Below are 18,985 nucleotides of genomic sequence, written 5' to 3'. Positions count from 1 at the left end.
TGCATGAAAATTGGCTGACAGTTTTGAATATGACAGCTGGAGGAAAACAAATCCCGAATTAGTGTGTGTGTGAAATGATTTGCATACAACTCTATACGCCCATTTGAAAAGGTACTCGAGATTTTTTCAAGAGGAGACCTTCGTCACGAAAACATCGAAATGTTTTACGACCCTGAATTACTTGTTCACGTCTCGATACTCCATCGATATTTTTGACAGTTCTTCCATTCATTCGCGCTTTTTTTGAGTAGTTTTCGCTCATTATTGATGCAGTAGTGTCGGGTTGGAGAAGTTTCACGTTTTATAATCGTTAGTGCTTAAAAAAAGTGTAATGTATGCCGGTTCACCGTAGCTTGCGACCATGGTCAATTGCTGTATTTTATCGTGCGCGTCGAACGCGGCCCATGCAGAAATTTCCTTCTACAGACTCCCTGTGGTTCGTGCCGATGAGGAAAGCCGCCGGCTGTCCGTCGATCGGCGATCAGCCTGGATAAAAGCCGTCAACAGGAAAAACATCAACTTTGATTATGCACTTGTATGCAGCAGGCATTTTATCTCCGGACGGCCAGCAAAATTGAACGAGTATCGCAGTCCGGATTGGGTTCCGTCGTTGGAGCTGTCTCCGCCGAAGGAAGCAGAGGACGAACAATCGATCAAAGCGTAAGTTGTTTTTGGGCTACCAACCCTATTTCGATACTTTGCGACGACGGAAGAAAATTGAACAATCGCGACTGGTTCATTGAAACTAATACCGAGACGACGCATCATTCATACAGTGAGCGTAACCAACACGCACGCACAACGGCAGAGCAAACCTCTGCACAAGAGATGAGTCCATTCCCATTCAAAAGTCATTCCCAGCAGTAGTTGATTGCAGCAGTCAGAATTCTGGCGAAGAGTGTTCAATTAATCGCAAAATTAGCGTGTCAAAATAGTTGCAAAAGATAGCGAAATGTAAACAAACGGTTCTTGTGTATTCGGAGGGTAAACATTTTTAGGAATAATTGCAATAGAAGTGATTTGCGAGTCGTTTTTAGGGAGCTCATAATCTAGCAAGCATGGAACAATCGAACTCGCACAGGAATCTGACTATGTGAGTATAGTAACATTCACACAACCATGTACGTTGTTGAAACGGCAATGAAATTTTGGTAGAGTGCTGCTGGATTGCCGCGATTGTCTTCCTTTTTTTCGATTCCATTCATTGCTTCAGTGTGAACCGTAAGCATACGGAGACGGATTCGTAGCAGCAGTTCAGAAAGACACCAATAGAACAGCTCATGGCAAGCAAACAGAGGCCTGCTGGTGTTGGTATTGGTTATTTCATTGCACCAAAGACGTCTGGAAAGAGAGGCATGGAAAGACGAGCAACGCACCTCGCACCGAAAGGAGAATTCGATTGAGAAGATACACTACAAAAGACATAACACAAAGGCGGTGGAAACTTCTTCTTAGCTGACCTGCTAGTGGTGTTATTGCTTGTACATTGGCTATTTGCGCTGAACATTTTCTTGCCTCACTCGAGAGCTCAGTATGCTGTATTAATTGTAGTCGTCGTTGTTGTTTCAACCTTTTTTTTGTCCCTGCCTTCTATTCATACATCGGTTGGGTCATTGTGTGCGTGGTTGTGTTTGTTTTTCTGTTCGGAACAGCGAATAGGTCGTTTTTTTATTTGTTGCCTCGTTAGCAGCAGTACCACTAAAGGCGAAAATGTTTTAATGAATGTTCGCTCATATTGGTCGCTGGAATGAAGGAGAGACGGCGATGAACGAACGGTGAGATGGTGGCAAGACAAAAGATGTCTATTGTTCTCGGTAGCCTTGAGTAGCGGGTGTATTGGGAAAGAGGGTGTCTGCGGTGGCATGATGAAACGCTGCCAGGAGCTTTTGTCGTGCGATGAACAATGGCTTTGCGCGATACAATGAAAGCTGGATGGAATGTTCACGATTGAGTTTTTTTATTGTTTGCGCTCGGCCCGGCTATTGATTGTAAGCGCAGGATCGATCGTATGAAATCGTATAGTTTCTATGCTGTTGCGTGCGTCGACTAAAACTGGTTTTAGATTCTTTCCACTGATGGATTTTTCTGTTGTCTTTTTGATTCTTTCAGCGATTCTACCAAACTCTGCCGCTTGTGTCTGGGCAAAGACGTAACACTATCCAGATCACTTGAAGATGGTAGTGGAGCGGACAATGCACTGGTGCGGCAAATATACGAATGTACCACCGTGAAGGTAAGTGATTCGAGACAACGGCAATAGCAGACTGAATCCAATCAATACGAACGAAATAGACTTACGACGTTCTTGAATCTGACAGAGAGAATAGGTTCATTATAAAGTTTACCACATTTATGGGTTGTGTAAAGGCAAGACCACAATGCAAAAAATATTCTGACTGAACTAATGTACCTAAATCCTTTAAAACCTTGATAGGCTCTTTTCGCAAGCATCTTCTTGTTCGTACTAAACTGCACCAATTTCAAAAAAAAATCTTGCATCTGTGTGATGGATTTTGGCCAAATATAGACTTTTCTGTTGAACGGGAAGGGGCATAAAATGGACATTGAAAATAACTTTTTTAATTTAGTCCAGGTGTTTGCGTTTCGACTTCGTCTCTTCAGAACCGCGGAACTTGACAAATGCACCGGGTTGACGCTACACTGAAAAAACTAGACACGCTAACATCATGTGGAAAACACTTGAATTGATTCAATTGTAAAACACATGAAAAGGATACATCATATTCTTATACTATTGACTAAGATTTCCAAATTATTTACACGTGAACATCAATGGTAAAACATAACGTATTCATGTGAAAGTAGTATGAATATAATTTGATATAGCACATGAACTGCGTTTTGATGGATTTTCATGTGTATTTTGAAACGGAAATCATTTGATTTGCTTTTCATTATGCAAAAAATGATGTCAAATTTCCTCTAGTTTTATAGTGTGATTTTTTATCGGTGTCAGTCCAAAATTGGATACACTACGAGTGAACACACTAAACGACATCTAACTTATGATGTCCCGTAAGTGAAGAGGTTCTGTTTGCTGATAAGACTCATAGCGTTTTCATTTTTTCTTGATACTACACAATAGAGTAGTGCAAAAAAAGAGATAGACTGATTACACCCAACACGGTTAAATAAAACAACCTGCAGAAAAGTTGTTTTAACTTACTTTTGAGTTGTGCTTCGCTTTCGCACTTATTAGTGTTGTCAAAAACAAAAAGAGAGATTCGACTCAGTCGAGGTCTTCCGTGGAGGAAGGTATTTTTGAGTTGTTTGGGTTGAACTCAAAATTAGGTAAATTCAACTTAAATTTGAGTATAAAAAACCTATCAATGAGTTGTAATTTTTGCCGTGGTTAAATGGAAACTACCTTCAACACGGTTTACCTAATTTTAAGTTCCCCCACCATACCACGAGATTGAGTCAAAGGAACTCAATTTTAGGTAGTTTTTCGTTTCCGTGAAGTTTGAATGAGTGTAGCACCAACTACACCGGTGTAATGCACTGTCAAAAACGAAAATGCCATTACTGAAATCGAACCTTGTTTTTAACTAAGCAGGCGAATACTTTCACAAATGATGTATTGACAGTTAAGGAAGAGCGTGACGTAACATGAATTACCGAGATAAAATATAAAAATCTCGACGGATATGTAATTGGGGTTAGGAAGCCGAATGTCGGGGTTTACGTTGGGGAGTTCTGGTGAAGCCTTTGTTATCCAGGCACAATGCATAGCTATCAACGAAAGAGGAAATTTTTTTTCCTTTATTTGTTATCAAGCGCCGTGCTGGGCGATTGGCGATTTCTTTGGAATTTCGTCCCGGGGTCAATTTTGACGGTTGGCTTTTGAACCCTAGTCATATGTTTGTCGAAAAACAGATTGAGAGGTTCTCGCAGTCGCGTCACTTGCTTGCTACAATGAAATTTTCTTCTAGTCACTGGATGGCGTGACTTTGAGAATAGGGACCGCACTAGTTGAGCGGGAATAGTAAAATCAGCAACAATTTGCAATGTGCTTGAAGGAGAAATGTATTTTTGACTATTTTCTTTTTTTTTCGGCGAGACATTGTTTATGAAGGGCCCTCATACAAACAATATTCTATAACGAATATCACGTAACATCGATGACAGAGCAGTGGGATCAAGCCCAAGTTCCCTCCGGGTCGTGCAAAACTAAGAAGCAACTACAATTTAGGCACAGAGAATAGACGTCCATACCAAGCGTAAAAGTTGAGTAAAAAATTATGGGGCATTCAAAGGGGATGTTACCAACGGAGATGGTTCTGTGGTTATTCCGTGTAGTGCGTGAGTTTTACTGAATTGACAGTGGACCACACCAGTGAGAGTCGAAGCAAGCTTGAGTTACCCTCGCGCGCGTTTGCTCCAGCTTTTTTTAGATTTCTTCGCCTAAATTGCATACTGTTGTTGCCGAATATAGATACGACTGTAAAATAAGCGTTCGATTTCGCCAATAATTCATTTAATTAGTCGTTCTTTGGTCGAATTGCGGTGCAGTTTGGCAAACCAAAAAGCGTAAATCCTTTCGTAGGCTCATAGTGGTTAGCCATTGGCTACAAGCGCACTCGAATTCGTGCGGTTTGAGGGGTATACCTGAACTGAGTGTCGTGCCACAGTTGACCCAGCAATCGATCAATAGTGTGTGAGTTAAGAAAGCGGAGATCAAAAGAAAATACGTGTAGTTGGATCTGTTTTTATCCGTTTCCACCAACTATTTGCGCTCTTAACCGAGGATATTGAGCATCTACCAAAACCCTCCTCGCTGCTTCGAGCAGCAGGAGTTTGTCGTTGACCGGCATGGCGAACTCAACGAAAGCTTAGCCACCGGATATTGAAAACAACAAGGAAAATGATCATGATCTTGAGGGCCACGAAAAGGCACAGTATAAGGTCAACAAAAATTGACTTACGATACCATGGACACACAAAATATGCACAGTGATGTAGTGTTTTTGTTACTGCAAGGAATCGAGGATAAACCGCTGTCGAGGAAACCATTAGTGATTGAGGCATCACTTGAATTAGCTGCAGGAAAGCAAAAAAAGCCAGGTCGATAAACTACTCACAATGAAAAATTTAATCGATGACACATCGGTCGAAATAAAGTACCACCCCACACGCAATTTATGTCGATGCATGATCACATGCTGGGATATGGTCGATATTGATACCAAAGACTTTGAGCAGTACCAACAAAAACAAAATGTGATAAACATCCCAAGAATTTCTCGTCGTACGCCGGATAAGAAATTGGTTAACACTGGAGCTATCATTTTAACGTGCAATGGAACTGTCCCCCCACAACACATCAAGTTCGGCCTATTACGTGTCCCGACCCGTCCTTATTACCCTTCGTCTCTTCTATGCTGCCGTTGTGTCTTCTACGGTCACGCCAAATTCAAGTGCAGTAACCTGTGTAAACTGCTCGGATCCACACGAACTGATCGAAACTGACGACAACGTTCAGGCATGTGATAAACCCACGTTCTGCAAGAACTGCTAACAAAGCCTCTCACCCGCTGATCGTGCATATGCAATTTACAAGATGGAGGTAGAGATAATTCGTTTCAAAGTAGACGAAGTTCTAGCATTTGCCAAAGCCAGAAAAGCGCACCAAAACCGAGTCACAAAATCAAAGACTGATCGATGCACCATTTCCGAATAATGAAATAACTACCCTTACCCAACTTCTCAATCAAAAGGAACAAAAGCCAACAAGACACTGAATCAATAAAATCAAGAACTACGGAAACAGGTGGCAGATCTTCAACAATCCTTGAAATAGGTGCTGAAAAGCGGTAAAAACTGCAGAAACAGTTTAGCCGTCACACTCAACGTGCACAACAGCCAAACGAGGCGCAAAAAGAGCAAATCAGATCACAAGAAACAGCACCATGTGACACTGCACACTCATCGAGGAAAACCTTTGTTGATCCAAATCGTAATCTAGCTAGACAACAGACACGTAGTGGCAGTAAAGGCAGCATCCCCCGTGATTCAGATTCGACGAATTCAAACAAAAAACGCTCCTTTTTCAAACCATTATCAAATCCTCCCAAAATCCAAAAGAATGAGGAATTAAACATTTCATTCGGCAAAGATTAAACTAACACAACATCACATGCATGATTCCTCTGGGGTATCCGATTATGAGTAAGATCAAACATGACAGGAGTAACCAACTAGGCGTATATGTTAACCAACTTATTTGGTCTTTATAGATAGGTCTCACCAACCTATTATAAATACGTATAATCCAGCAAGTCTAAGCCACGCTACCGCTACTACAATGCAAGACACAGATCCGCTTACTCATCTTGGAAGGGAAGAGAAGAAAGTAGTCCTTCCACTGTCTTCACAGGAAGCGGTCGAACCGGGGATAGCAGACAAGGCTTTCAATTTGCCACTGGCTCAGCCAATCTCCGGTCTTCCAGGACCTAAACACTACTACAGCAAAGAAATGATTGCATACTATTTCCCGGAAAATCATTCCCCAGAAAGCCGTTGCTCAGAATTTACACCCCCCTCCTCAGAATACCATCCCCCAGAATATACTATTCCCCAGAAAGTCATTTCCCAGAATGTACCATTCCCCAGAATTCCATCCCCCAGAATGCAACATTTCCCAGAAAGTAATTCCCCAGAGAAGCTTTATTTTTTATTGATTTGATCTTTTTAACTTACTACAGTCGTGATTCGCTGGTTGGTCACTTTTGAACTGGACCGCATTTTAGTTGGACCTCTGCTAGTTGGACCATTGTCCAACTAAAAAGCATCTTAATGTCAAAATCCTATGTCAAAATCACCGGGACAATTAGGCAATCCATTAGACGTTTGTTTGACAATTCAGCGGTGGGTTCTGTCATCAAGTATACTCCTGCGCACAGAAAAACTCGTCCGACAAACAACTTTGTTAGTCCGATTCGTTTGATGTTGGATCGAATCAACGATATTGTCGGACGTCGCACCCCTCGGAGTAACGTCAGAATAAGTAAAGAAGAAATAATCAGCTGATCAGAAACGTCTCATGGATTGCCTAATCAAACTGAAACTAATCAGAGATTTATACTGCTAACGTCTCCTTTGGATAGTTTTGGACGTCTGTCAGTCAACCGTTACTCTCCAACCACAGATGTTGGTAGTAAACAAAAGAGAAAAGTTTTCTCTTTCATTAAATGCTGTGAACTGTGCTATCATATGTTTGTCGAGAAATGCTTTAAAAACATTCATTTTGATTTTAATATAGATTCAAGGAAAGTTCAAGAGAAGGAATTAACATCTATGTTTGAATAAACCGGCCAGACGAAAATATCACAAATTTTCGTGCAAGAGTTATTTGGCATACAAAATCAAAAAACTGCTCATGATTCAAAGAAGGAACCAATCCCTGTGATCGAGGAAACCAATTATACGAGTGGATAACAGGTTTGCTTGCGAGAGGCAGCCACATTCAGCGGCATGTCCTCAGCAGCTTTACACCGCAGCAATTCCTCGAATTAGGTAATGCGCAAACCGTAGGCTTCATCACAAAAAATGATTAAAAACATAAACTTTTCTGGGGAATGGGGCATTCTGGGGTGTGACTTTCTGGGGAATGGAGCATTCTGGATACTGGATTTCTAGGGAATGGTACATTCTGGGCAATGTCTTTCTAGGGAACGGTACATTCTGGGGGATAGAATTCTGGGGATTGGCTTTCTGTGGAATGGTATACAACCCAAAGAAACCGCATCACGGAACCAATACAAGAACATCATCATATCGATCAGCAATTTCAAGCAACCCACAAAACGCGTCAGAACGTTGTATGGCTATTAGACTGGTTCAATTTTTGATTTTTGGCTCCACCAGGCTCTACTGATTCCTTTTATGACCCTTAGTAATTGTGCAAATTTTGGTATCGATCGGTTGTGCCCTCTCGTAGGTTGACGGGTTTGACGGTACTGCAAACATCTTCACGCATATTTGCTTTGAGATGGTTATTGCATTACGCCTCGATAGTGCGCACTGGCGTGGCCGATTGGAGGGTCGCCGTGGATTGACTTTCTCTGTGGGCTGTGTTTGCAGACATTGTTCAACAGCTTAACGGCAGTCTTTGTGGGCACGGCTCGCAGTATAAGTCATTGTGTGTCGATTTATCGGTCGACCTCGTCAACGTGCACAGGCGCTTTGGGGTTGGACGGAGAGGTGGTGGAATTCGCGGACGGGGGAGGCGATTTTTTCCGCACCGTGTGTCGGGTCTTCATGGGAGTCGGTCAGCAGTACTATAACAACATTCTACATGCGCTGATTGATTTTTGTGGGGATCTGGCATGTGGTGTGAAGGGGAGCTGCTTTTTTCGTTTGCGAGTTTTGCGCATTCTCTGTCCAACCTTAAAAAAAAAATAATAAAAAATAACAGTAGAACCCTATTAGTTGTGTTGTGTTGTAATAATTGTAGTTTTTGGTACTAGTGTACACGGCTAGCGACATAAAAAAAGAAAGGATCTGCTATGTGTGGTGGTTGGCTATTCAAGTATTGGTAGAGTTTGAATTACTAATGTATGTCTTTCATGTGATGATCATAAATTCAGCTGTATCTTGTACCTATCTAATCTATTACGTCTCTCATATATTGTCCTTTATTTCTTCTTTTTGAGTCCTATACTGCCATTCTACAGCCGCCTTCAGCTGAGTCAGCAAAGATGGTGATAGTGAACGTCTTAACACTCACACATTCTCAAAAGCGGTCTCAAGCGGCAACCTACAAAAATGCCCTCGCGCACGCGATTGCGAATCGATCACGTCCGGAAGTCTAATCTTGATCCTAGAAGCCTAAGTCCATGCCTTCAGCTGGACCAATTAAGAAACTACGCCCATACCTATTAGACAACACGTCTCATGGCGACATGACCTGGAACCCTATCGATATAAACGATCCCACTCTCTGCCAGAATTCTAACCGCGCACCGAAAATTTAATATCAGACTCACGGTTCGCGCGACCATTCAAGAACACACGTTACAAAATCACGTCAGCGCACAAACGTTAGAGCCCCTCGCGATTTTCCAAGCAACCTACGCCCACGAACTCGCAAACATGATTACACCCCGGTGATAAGGTGAAAATCTCAGCACTCCTAAACTTAGCAACACGATCTCAAGCGTCAACCTACAAACTCCCGCGCTCGCGCCATCATGAATCGGGATCGTCCGGAAGACTCTATCCTCGGTACCACCAATCTAGGTCCTTGTTATTTAATAAAAAAATAATAAAATTGAAGAATAACTCCCATATCCACTAGACAAAACGTTCCATGGCGACATGACCGGAAACTCTAGTGATATGGGGTAACTCTCTCCCTGTCAGAATGTGATCCGTACACCGAAAGCTAAAGATCAGAATGACGGTCCGCGAATATATGAATGGCCGCAGGGTTTCAAAATCGAATTTATACACGCGAAGTCACATACACGCGACAAACACGTCAACATACGAACGCTTTAGCCCTTCGCGATCATCTACGCACACCTATGCCCGCGATCGCGTAAACTTGATAACACTCCGGCAATTGTGTGAACGTTTTAGTACTTACGAAGTTACAAACGCGGTCTCAAACGCGAACCCGTAAACGCGCGCGATCATGAATCGGTCACGGCCGGAAATCTTTAGCCTTCATTCTAGCAATTTAGGTCCATACATTCAGTTGGACCAATCCAAAAAAATAAAGCTCATATCCACTAGACCACGCGTTCTACGGCGACATGAATGGGAATTCTAATGATATGTAAGAACCCACTTTCTTCTGGAATCTGAACCGCACATAAAAAATTAAGTATCAGATTCACGGTCCGCGCGAATACGCAAAAGGCACACGGTTATGAAATAGAATTTATACACGCGAAGTTCATACACGTTAGCACACACGACATATAAGCGCGATCGAGCACGTTAACGTACAAATGTTCGATCCCTTCGCGATGATACACGCGATCGCTAGTCCCTACGCCCGCACATGCCTGAACCGTACAATGAATATCACATTCAGAATCACGGCCCGCTACAATTGGCCTATTGCAGTGTTTTATTGGGCGACATTGCCTGTCTCGTCTGCAAATTGTAGTATGTGATTCTGACGGGGAGCCCTTCCGAAAACCTAGCTCTACAGCTCCAGTAAAAAAAAAAATTTGGTATCGATCGGTTGTGTCTACGGACCCTCCATTTCCATTTATATGGAAATTAGTATGGAAAATCGGTTAAAATTAAAAATAAATTCTTAAAAAATCACCTCATCAATCAATTCATGAGAACACTATATATTTCTAAAGGTATTCTTCTGCTGAACACATTCGTGGAACATTGTAAGTTTGTGAAAATTCGCTGAGAAAAGTTATTAACTTAAAAAGTAGTATTACTTCAAAACAAGTGTATCTTATTATTAATCATAGCAACCCTGTTTGGATAGCTCCATCGTTATACAAGTGTAAACTAGACTTACCACCCACCGCTCGCATATGGCAGATGCAGCTATTCAAACAGGGTTGCTATGATTAATAATAAAATCCACTTGTTTTAAAGTCATGCTGCTTCTTTAGGTAATAACTTTTCTAAGCGTATTTTCACATATTTACAATGTTCCACGAATGTGTTCAGCAGAAGAATACCTTCAGAAATATATAGTGTTCTCATAAATTGATTGATGAGGTGATTTTTTAAGAATTTATTTTTAATTTTAACCTATTTTCTATACTAATGTCCATACAAACTTTGAAATTTTTGGAAGGTCCGTAGACACAACCGATCGGTAAAAAATTGCACAATTAGTAAGGGCCATGAAAGGAATCAGCAGAGCCTGGTGGAGCTAAAAGTCAAAAATTGAACCAGTCTAATAGCTATTCAATGGAACGTGAATGGATCAGAAAACGCTATGCAGAATTGCAACTTCTAGCATCGGAATTTCCGCCAGGTATCATCGTTGTACAAGAAACGCGCCTCGCTCAAGCAGACATAATGAAAAAAAAATCATAGAAGCTAGTACAAATGGTCAATTCGTCCGGGACCAACATCTTGCGCCCAGAATAGAGTAGCACTCGCTATCCACAAATCATGAGCACATAAGTTTCTGGGAATAAATACAAATCTACAAGTGGTAGCCGCAAGGGTAAACCATCCGATCGAAGCCAAATACGTATCAATTTACATCCCATGTCATAGTGCCCCAGGCCAATTACGCAACGAGCTAGAACAAGTAGTGATCGAGTTACCACCCCCTATTGTCCTGATGGATGATTTTAATGCCCACAGCTCACCTTGGGGTAGCAGCCAAAACGATGGTAAAGGAGCTGTCATTGAAGACTTCACAGCCCAACACAACCTTATAATCCTCGGCTATCGATCTAACCATCGCATCACCACAACTTGTATCTAAACTACAGTGGCACGTGGACGCAGATAATCGTACGAGTGATCACTTCCCAGTGATAATCAACTCATTGCAATTTGTACCAGAAATTCGAGGTCAAAGGCGATGGATATATGATAGAGTGAATTGGACATTATTTGAAGATTTCCTGCTAGAACGGATTTTTCGTGACCAGTCATACTCAGCAGAAGAACTTAGCGATGAAATAATCAATGCAGTAGAACAGTCCATACCAAAATCATCGGGAAAACTTGGCACTAAAAGCGTTCCTTGGTGGAAGTACGAAGCAGCAATTAAGGCTGGGCGAAAAAACTTAGAGCTTTGAAACGACTACACAACGATGACCCAATGAAGCAAGCCTTGCAAGAATTTCAACAAGCACGAAACGAATCCAGAAAAGCTGTAATTGAAGCAAAAAACGCATCCTGGGATATCTTTGTCTCCGGAATCAATTCACAAACACCCGAAAGCGAGTTGTGGCGTAAAGTGAATGCATTACGCGCCAAAAGGAACATTCATAAACCGGTCTTAGTGGTGAATCTGTTTCTCAGTCAACTAACTCTTACTTAGATGAAGTGACGGTCCAAAATCTGAGTGAAAATCAGAAAACAGATTTCAACAGCAACTTCTCTCTAGAAGAATTTCTCTGGGCTCTAGACAAGGGAGGAAACACATCAGTGGGAGCCGACAACATCAGTTACGAAATGCTGTGACGGTTACCTTATCGCATTAAATTACAAGTACTTGAAACGATCAACAAAATATGGAGTACTGGAACAATACCCAACCATGGCATGAAAGCATACTTATTCCGTTACTAAAACAGTGAAAGGACCCTAAAAAATTGGCAATCAACGTCCCATTACACTGCTAAGTTGCTTCAGTATAACTGTTGAACGAATGGTCAACAGACGATTAACAGCTGACATCGAAAAAAGGGCCATTCAAATCTTCATCAATTCGCCTTTCGAAAAGGTAGAGGAGTGAATACCTACATTGCTTCATTGGAGTGTGCCATTCGAGAACCCTTCAAAGATCGGTCTACAAAAAGCCTACGATAAAGCAGACAGAAACAAAATTATTTCAATTTTCATCAACTGGGGAATCAATGGACAAATGCTGAATTTTTTCAAAAATTTCCTTACGAACAGACACTTTTGCGTAGCCATAGGTGATTCACTGTCTTCAATAAAAGTACAAGTTTGCCGGGGTCCCTCAAGGATCCATATTATCGGTGACCTTATTCCTCGTATTAATGGAAACGGTCTTCGAAGGGATCCCTAGAGGTCTACAAATATTTGTGTATGCAGGCGAATTTCTGATTTTGGCTATCAACAGAAATGCTAAACAAGTTCGACGCAAAATTCATGTAGCACTAGAAACATGGGCTGAACACACCAAAGTGTGTATATCGGTTGAAAAATCATGCTATATACACCTGTGCAAGAGACGTAAACATCCTGAGTTCTAATTAACAACGCATCAGTAACAGATGTGCAATTTGCTAGAATTCTCGGAGTGACTGTGGACAAACGATTGAATTTCAAATGCCATGCAACAACAGTTCGACGAAATACGCAGTCCATGTTGAATCTGCTGAAGATCTTAGGTAACAGAATAAACGCAGCAACAAGGAAATCACTGCTTCAAATAACAAATGCGGTAGTGTTACCAAAATTACTTTTTGGGTTTTCGTTAGCTAACAGCGGTAGTGTAACAGCGATCAAAAGTGCACATGCAACCTGTATACAACTCAGCTATACGTGAATTCTCAGGAACCTTTCGTACGAGTCCAGTAGAGTCAATTATGGCTGAATCTGGTCAACTACCACCTTTTCGACATTTGACGACACTCCACGTAATTACTAAGGCCATTAGACTGATGGAAAAATCAAACCAAATCTTTCCAAATCTATCACCAAGCAATGGGATGCCAAGTATTTTTCCATCGGTAAACAGAGCAGAATTTTAACCGGACAAGCACTTCCAAACATGGCCTCTCTATTACGTGTCGGGGAGCGATCAGGGAATACAACTTGCCTTAAAATAGATTGGACTATTAAAACCAAGAACAAAGTTGGTGAGGTACCATCTAAGGCTCAAAAGCTAGCAACAAGAGAAACCAAGTACCTGACTCACAAACAAATGTTTACCGATGGCTCAGTTACGGATGCAGCTGTTGGTTTTGGAATCAACTCTGAAAATAACGAAATTCCGTTTCTTTCGTTTATCTTAGTCTCAAATTTGCCGAAAATAGCCAACAAAATCGATACAGTGCAATTATGCCATTGTGTTTCTCAGATAGTTTTACATATAAAAACATCTTATACATCAAGATAACTTGAGCGAATCCCAGACACAGTCATTTGAAGCAGAAAAATTATAAATTTCTCAGCACATTTCTCGCTATTTCTCAGTAACCAAGTAGAATGTCTACATTCTGAAACGCCACTTTGTAGACATTTTTTAGAGTATTGTAACTCAGTTTACCCCAAAATGGCGTTTGTCATAAGATAGCACAACAGTGAAGATTTATGTTTGCTTGGATTTCAGGATGTAAACAAAGTTGTTCGCTGTCATATTTCTTCCCTGCAGCTTGCTGCACGCTTACCTCGCTTCTCATCTAGTTATTGCCAAAGACGAATCACCTCTAGAACTCTAAGCACCTTGGTCGCAATAATAATCGCGTTTCTCTGTGTAGTACGTTGTGCAAATACCGTTCCACATTGTGATAGTGGAATAAAACCAACAAAAAATTGAAGCTTCTGCCTTGTTGCGAAGATGACAAAGCTATCGAAATCAGAAAGAAGGCGTGTTGAAATTTATTCGCCACTTTGGGTCCACTGTTGTCTGTGCTCTGAATTCCTTCGAATTCCTTTAGTAATCGATACTATTCATGCCAATGTTTTTAATGACTCCGAACTAATCAACCTACAAATTTGAGGAAAAAAGCCCGGTTTTTGACACCAATCGCATGACTTAAAATTTGGCCGTCGTAAAGGAAAATCTACGATTTGATCAAAAGCGTGTACACTGTAGGTGTTACATTTTATATTTAACAAATCGTAGAAGAGAGTACAAATACTATTAACAAATATGCTGGGAATGTTCTACAAAGTTCGACCTCGAATGGGCTTCAAGAATATGACAAAAGTGAGTTATTTAAATATATAATAATAAAACATGAGAATGATATCAGGCCCCATATTCGGTGAAGTGAAAAAAAATGTCGATAAGTCAGACGTTGGTGGCCCATATTCCCAAATTGTGTGAAATTTCATCTCTCGAGATTTACCTGCAAGACTCTAAAATTGATTAGTCTCTGGACACATCAATCAATCTACAAAAAAAAATGGTACACTATATACCCTCAAAAAATTCATTCGCTCTCTGAATTAATTAATAGTCGATTGATCCGCTTAAGACCTAGGAGACCCAAGAGATGATCAGGAACAAGACAGAAGCGGAATCAATGCGCAATTTTAATGGCATCACTGACGATTTAACACGTGTTGTTAGAAGCTTGATACATTGGACAAGACAAAATAGTGAACTTGACGTTACACACTTCGAGATAACCAGGCGCCAAATTTAATCCTCCTCCAGGGGACCGGTGTTTACTTGGCAGACAGTTGCACGTTAACATGCAAACACTCGAGCCGTTCGCAATGATACACGCGATTGCGAAGTCCCTACGCCCGCACATATATGAAGCGTACAATGAATATCACTTTCAGATTCATCAGGGTCGCTGCAATTGACCTTAAGCAGTGTGACATTTCCCGTCTCGTCTGCAATTGTAGTGAATTATTCTGATGGGGTGCCCTGCCGAGACTCTAGCTCTACAACTTCAGTAGGACAACTCCCGAGAACAAACTGGCACTGTTTCAACCAATGAAAAATCTATTGTATAACCCTAGGACCCTTAGAGAGTTGGGAAAAGGATAACGAACTTCATTAAATTAGTGTATTTCTAATAGTAGATGGAGTGACTGATACTGGACCTATTGCCTAGCATGGCCGGCTTGGAATTATAAGGGTACCTTGATTGCTTGATAGCTTGAATGGATATCGTATTTTCAAATGCTTCAACCATAACAGTCAAACCTCCGCGATTTACTTTCTTCGGTTTTATTCCCAGTGCCAACCTAAGACTCTGTCTCCCGAATGGACTATACACTTGAATTATTTATTAAAAAAATTTATTTCTCTTTCTCCCCAGATCACGCTAAAAACTAGATATCCAGCTTCCATTTGTGCAATATGCGACGCTAAACTAACCGAGTACAGTAAATTTCGTGAAAAGTGTATCGAAAATGATGCCCTACTGCGAACACTTCTCGACGGTGGCGACGCCGAAGTAATGAAACCTCCCTCGGAACCGGGAGAGGAGGGCCTTGAACTGGCAAACTCGGTGGACATTAAAGAGCTTCAAATGCAGCTTTACGGTTCGTCTGACGAAGCAACCCCCAGTCAAAGTGAAACTGCCGAACCGGATGAACGGCCCACCAACGATGTGGGTTCTTCGACTGATGTGGCGCCGGCGATTACACCCCTACCTAAAATCACCAACATTACCTCGAATAGTTTCGCAGAAAAAGTTGCGGCAGCAGCGGCGAAAGAACCTCCGGCAGTGAAGAACTCAGCAACAGCGAATAAGCAACCCGTGTCGGCATCACCATCATCATCATCGGCACAGACCACGGTCAGAACTCCTACTATTAGCGTGAAACCTATATCCAGTTTGGCCTCTCCTGCACTATCATCATCGTCGTCAACATCAACAATAACAGACGTGGCGAGGCAAACAATCGAGGAGTTAGTGGCATTCGCAACAGGGAAGGAAGTAGAAAAGCCTGTTCCGGCCAATATTAGTGCGGATGGACGTCTTGAGTGTGTCATTTGTTGTCGTCCTTTTCGTAATACTTACACACTGAAACGTCACATGAATTTGCACACCGAAGAGAACCTTTATACCTGTGAGTACTGCGCCAAGAAATTCAACGATCGTTCTAATTGGAAGATTCATCTTCGTGCTCACACCGGTGACAATCTGCTCCGGTGTGCGGTTTGCTTCAAAACGTTCATCTCTCCATCGACGCTAAAGTATCATCTTCGTGCACACCGAAAGTTACGAGTGTATGAATGTCGTCTATGCGTTGAGTCTTGCGAAACCTACGAAGATTTGGCTAACCACGTGGTCACAAAGCACGGTGACATTCGCCCGGAAGATCTTGCCAGAACAGCCGATGATGCGTTGCTGGCTGGTGACTTTTTGAAAATCGAAATGGACCAAGACGATAGCATGCTACCGTCCGGATTAACCGATGATACCGATGCTGCCGTGGCACAGGCACCAACTTCCGACGAAGAGCAGAGAACGTCATTGGATATTCAGATAAAGGAAGAGATTCCAGACGTCGATGAGATTGAAATCAAACAGGAACCGGTGGATGATGATACCTTGGAACCGGATCCCGACGGGGAGAAACGAGCGCAGAAACAATTGTCGGGGATGGTTCCGGCGGCACCGCAGGTATGTTTCATGGAGTAATAATTCGGAAAATTAAATTATTGAGATTGTTTTACGAGTATCATATTCTTCAAAATTAGCTGGACTAGAAATAAATTACGCCTTCCATAAATTTCAGGAAGCGGCCCCGGTTATACTGTTCCGTTGCGATTACTGCATGAAAATCTTCAAATACCTGTACGAGTTGCGCGTGCACATGAAGCTACACAACGGCTCCAAACAGGCAGCGAACAAGGAATCCGAAGCTAGTTCCACCGGTTCTGATAGAAAAGGAAAGAAGCGTTCCTTACCGATAATCATACGACCGCAGTCTCCTCTGCCGAAAAAAATTCGCCATCCGTCAATCGATGAAGACGTGGGTGAGTTGGCCAATGCCCCCTTACCGGAGCACAAATGCGACAAATGTGACAAGTGCTTCCGCACCGAGGAACTGCTCAAGGTGCACGTCGAGACGCACAAGTCGGATGAGGACGTGACGCAAGCACGAAGCTGTAAGGTATGCTTCAAAACTTTCAAGTGCGAGTTGAATCTAGTATCACACATGCAAAAGCATCACCCATACGAGACGTTTGTAACCGAGCAGCAGCAATTGGGGATCGATAAACCGCAATCACCGGACAGTAGCAGCAACGATGGCAATCAGTCACAGGGCGAGTCGCCTGAATCCTCCGGAACAGGGGATGGGTCAACCGAGCGCAAGTGCGAGATTTGTGCGCTCAGCTTCCAGTGTGCCTTCAAGTTGGAGCGGCACGTACTGACCCACTTCCAAAATAACGAAGCAGTCGCGTTCGTGCCATCGGCCGATCGGCCCTACAAGTGTACCGAGTGCCATAAAAGGTTCAAACGAAAGGACTACCTGTTGATTCACATCCGTACGCATACTGGCGAACGGCGGCACAAATGCGACATGTGCTCCAGTGCATTTGTCCATCCGTCGAACCTGATAACGCACCGCAAGTTGCACTCCAATGAGCGACCGTTCAAGTGTGACCTCTGTCCGGCGGCCTTCAAGCTATTTGCCGGGTTGAAGATCCACCGAAAACGCTGCGCGCTCAAGTATCTACAGGAAAACTGCGTCACGATAACGTAAGGTTAGCCCGGAGGGGTGTATCTAGAATTGTAAGAGTATATGTTTAATTGGTGAACCCACTACTTCCCAAAACTGTATTGGCTAGTTGATCGTTTATATAAGTAAGTGACTTTAGTTTTCAATCAGTACAGTAAGTCGTATTAATGATTATCTTTATGTTTAGTTTGTAAGTCCAAAAATATTACAGGACGCAAATTTTTAGTACCAAGCTATTTGTCTCGCAGCGATTAACAGTTTTTCCCTTTAGATATGATAGCAATACAGCTTAAGTTAACAATTTTCGCTGCTTCTAGCATTACGGAAGAGATTTGTTTGTATGGTCTGCATGATTGTTTTACTGCTGATTGAAGGTTACATGAGAAACATATACAAATGTATAACAGCAACCAGTAATTGACTCATTGGCGAGCAGCTATCCTGCGAACCATTCGATACATTTTATTTTACTAAACAGTTTGGGAATCCAATAAAGTTTAAACTATTTTAACAAATTTGAATCTTTGTCTTATTTTGAAATTGATGACTTTTATACCTATCGTTCGCTTGATAGGCAGGTAAATCTTGGTAGTTTTCCAAAAAGGAAATAAATTCGAAAATTGCATTAAAAGCCTATTTTAACCCTCCTCGATCAATTTTCTACATCATAAAAAGTTTTGTCAAGATTATTCGTTTCCAAGCTTTAAACCAAAGCACATTGTTTTCACTTATTTTCTGCGTTTGTTCGGGGTTCAGTTTAGCTCTGTGAAGCCTTTGTGAAGTTCGTTTGCCGGTGATGTGGAATTCCACTGTTCCATTCTTCCCAATGGTGAGCGATCCATTACGCAGCAAGTGACGATAATTAAGCTTATCTTTTTTTGGTTTTGTCCACCTTTCGTATTTTCTTATTTGCATAACGTGCTACCCTCGTACTCAAATGACCGAGGGA

The 18,985-nt window shown here is 41.9% G+C and overlaps 1 protein-coding gene across 3 annotated transcripts; it reads left to right on the top strand.

Moving 5' to 3' along the window:
- The first annotated feature begins 243 nt into the window (after positions 1-243).
- On the top strand, positions 244-18,557 carry LOC131690022 (zinc finger protein 574-like). Of its 3 annotated transcripts, none has more exons than XM_058975460.1 (4): positions 244-660; positions 2,110-2,233; positions 15,660-16,973; positions 17,089-18,557. In XM_058975460.1, exons 1-4 carry the CDS (start codon positions 362-364, stop codon positions 18,058-18,060), a joined length of 2,709 nt encoding a protein of 902 aa, XP_058831443.1. In that variant the 5' UTR covers positions 244-361; the 3' UTR covers positions 18,061-18,557. The 3 variants fall into 3 exon arrangements, with proteins under 3 accessions (XP_058831443.1, XP_058831447.1, XP_058831446.1); XM_058975464.1 differs by lacking the exon at positions 244-660 and adding an exon at positions 805-1,093; XM_058975463.1 differs by lacking the exon at positions 244-660 and adding an exon at positions 1,164-1,775.
- The last annotated feature ends 428 nt before the right edge of the window (positions 18,558-18,985 follow it).

This window comes from Topomyia yanbarensis, chromosome 3 (assembly GCF_030247195.1).
Source record: "Topomyia yanbarensis strain Yona2022 chromosome 3, ASM3024719v1, whole genome shotgun sequence".
NCBI classification, from domain to species: domain Eukaryota; kingdom Metazoa; phylum Arthropoda; class Insecta; order Diptera; family Culicidae; genus Topomyia; species Topomyia yanbarensis.
The sequence above is the reverse complement of the archived record's forward strand: the minus strand, read 5'-3'. Positions and strand labels throughout refer to the sequence as shown.

What these genes read in the sequence shown, in the direction of transcription:
- LOC131690022 (XM_058975460.1), top strand. Translation starts at nt 362, where the DNA reads ATGGTCAATTGCTGTATTTTATCGTGCGCGTCGAACGCGGCCCATGCA. An exon ending in GACGAACAATCGATCAAAGC is followed by an intron (nt 661 to 2,109) that starts GTAAGTTGTTTT and finishes TGATTCTTTCAG; the next exon opens with CGATTCTACCAAACTCTGCC. An exon ending in TGGTTCCGGCGGCACCGCAG is followed by an intron (nt 16,974 to 17,088) that starts GTATGTTTCATG and finishes CATAAATTTCAG; the next exon opens with GAAGCGGCCCCGGTTATACT.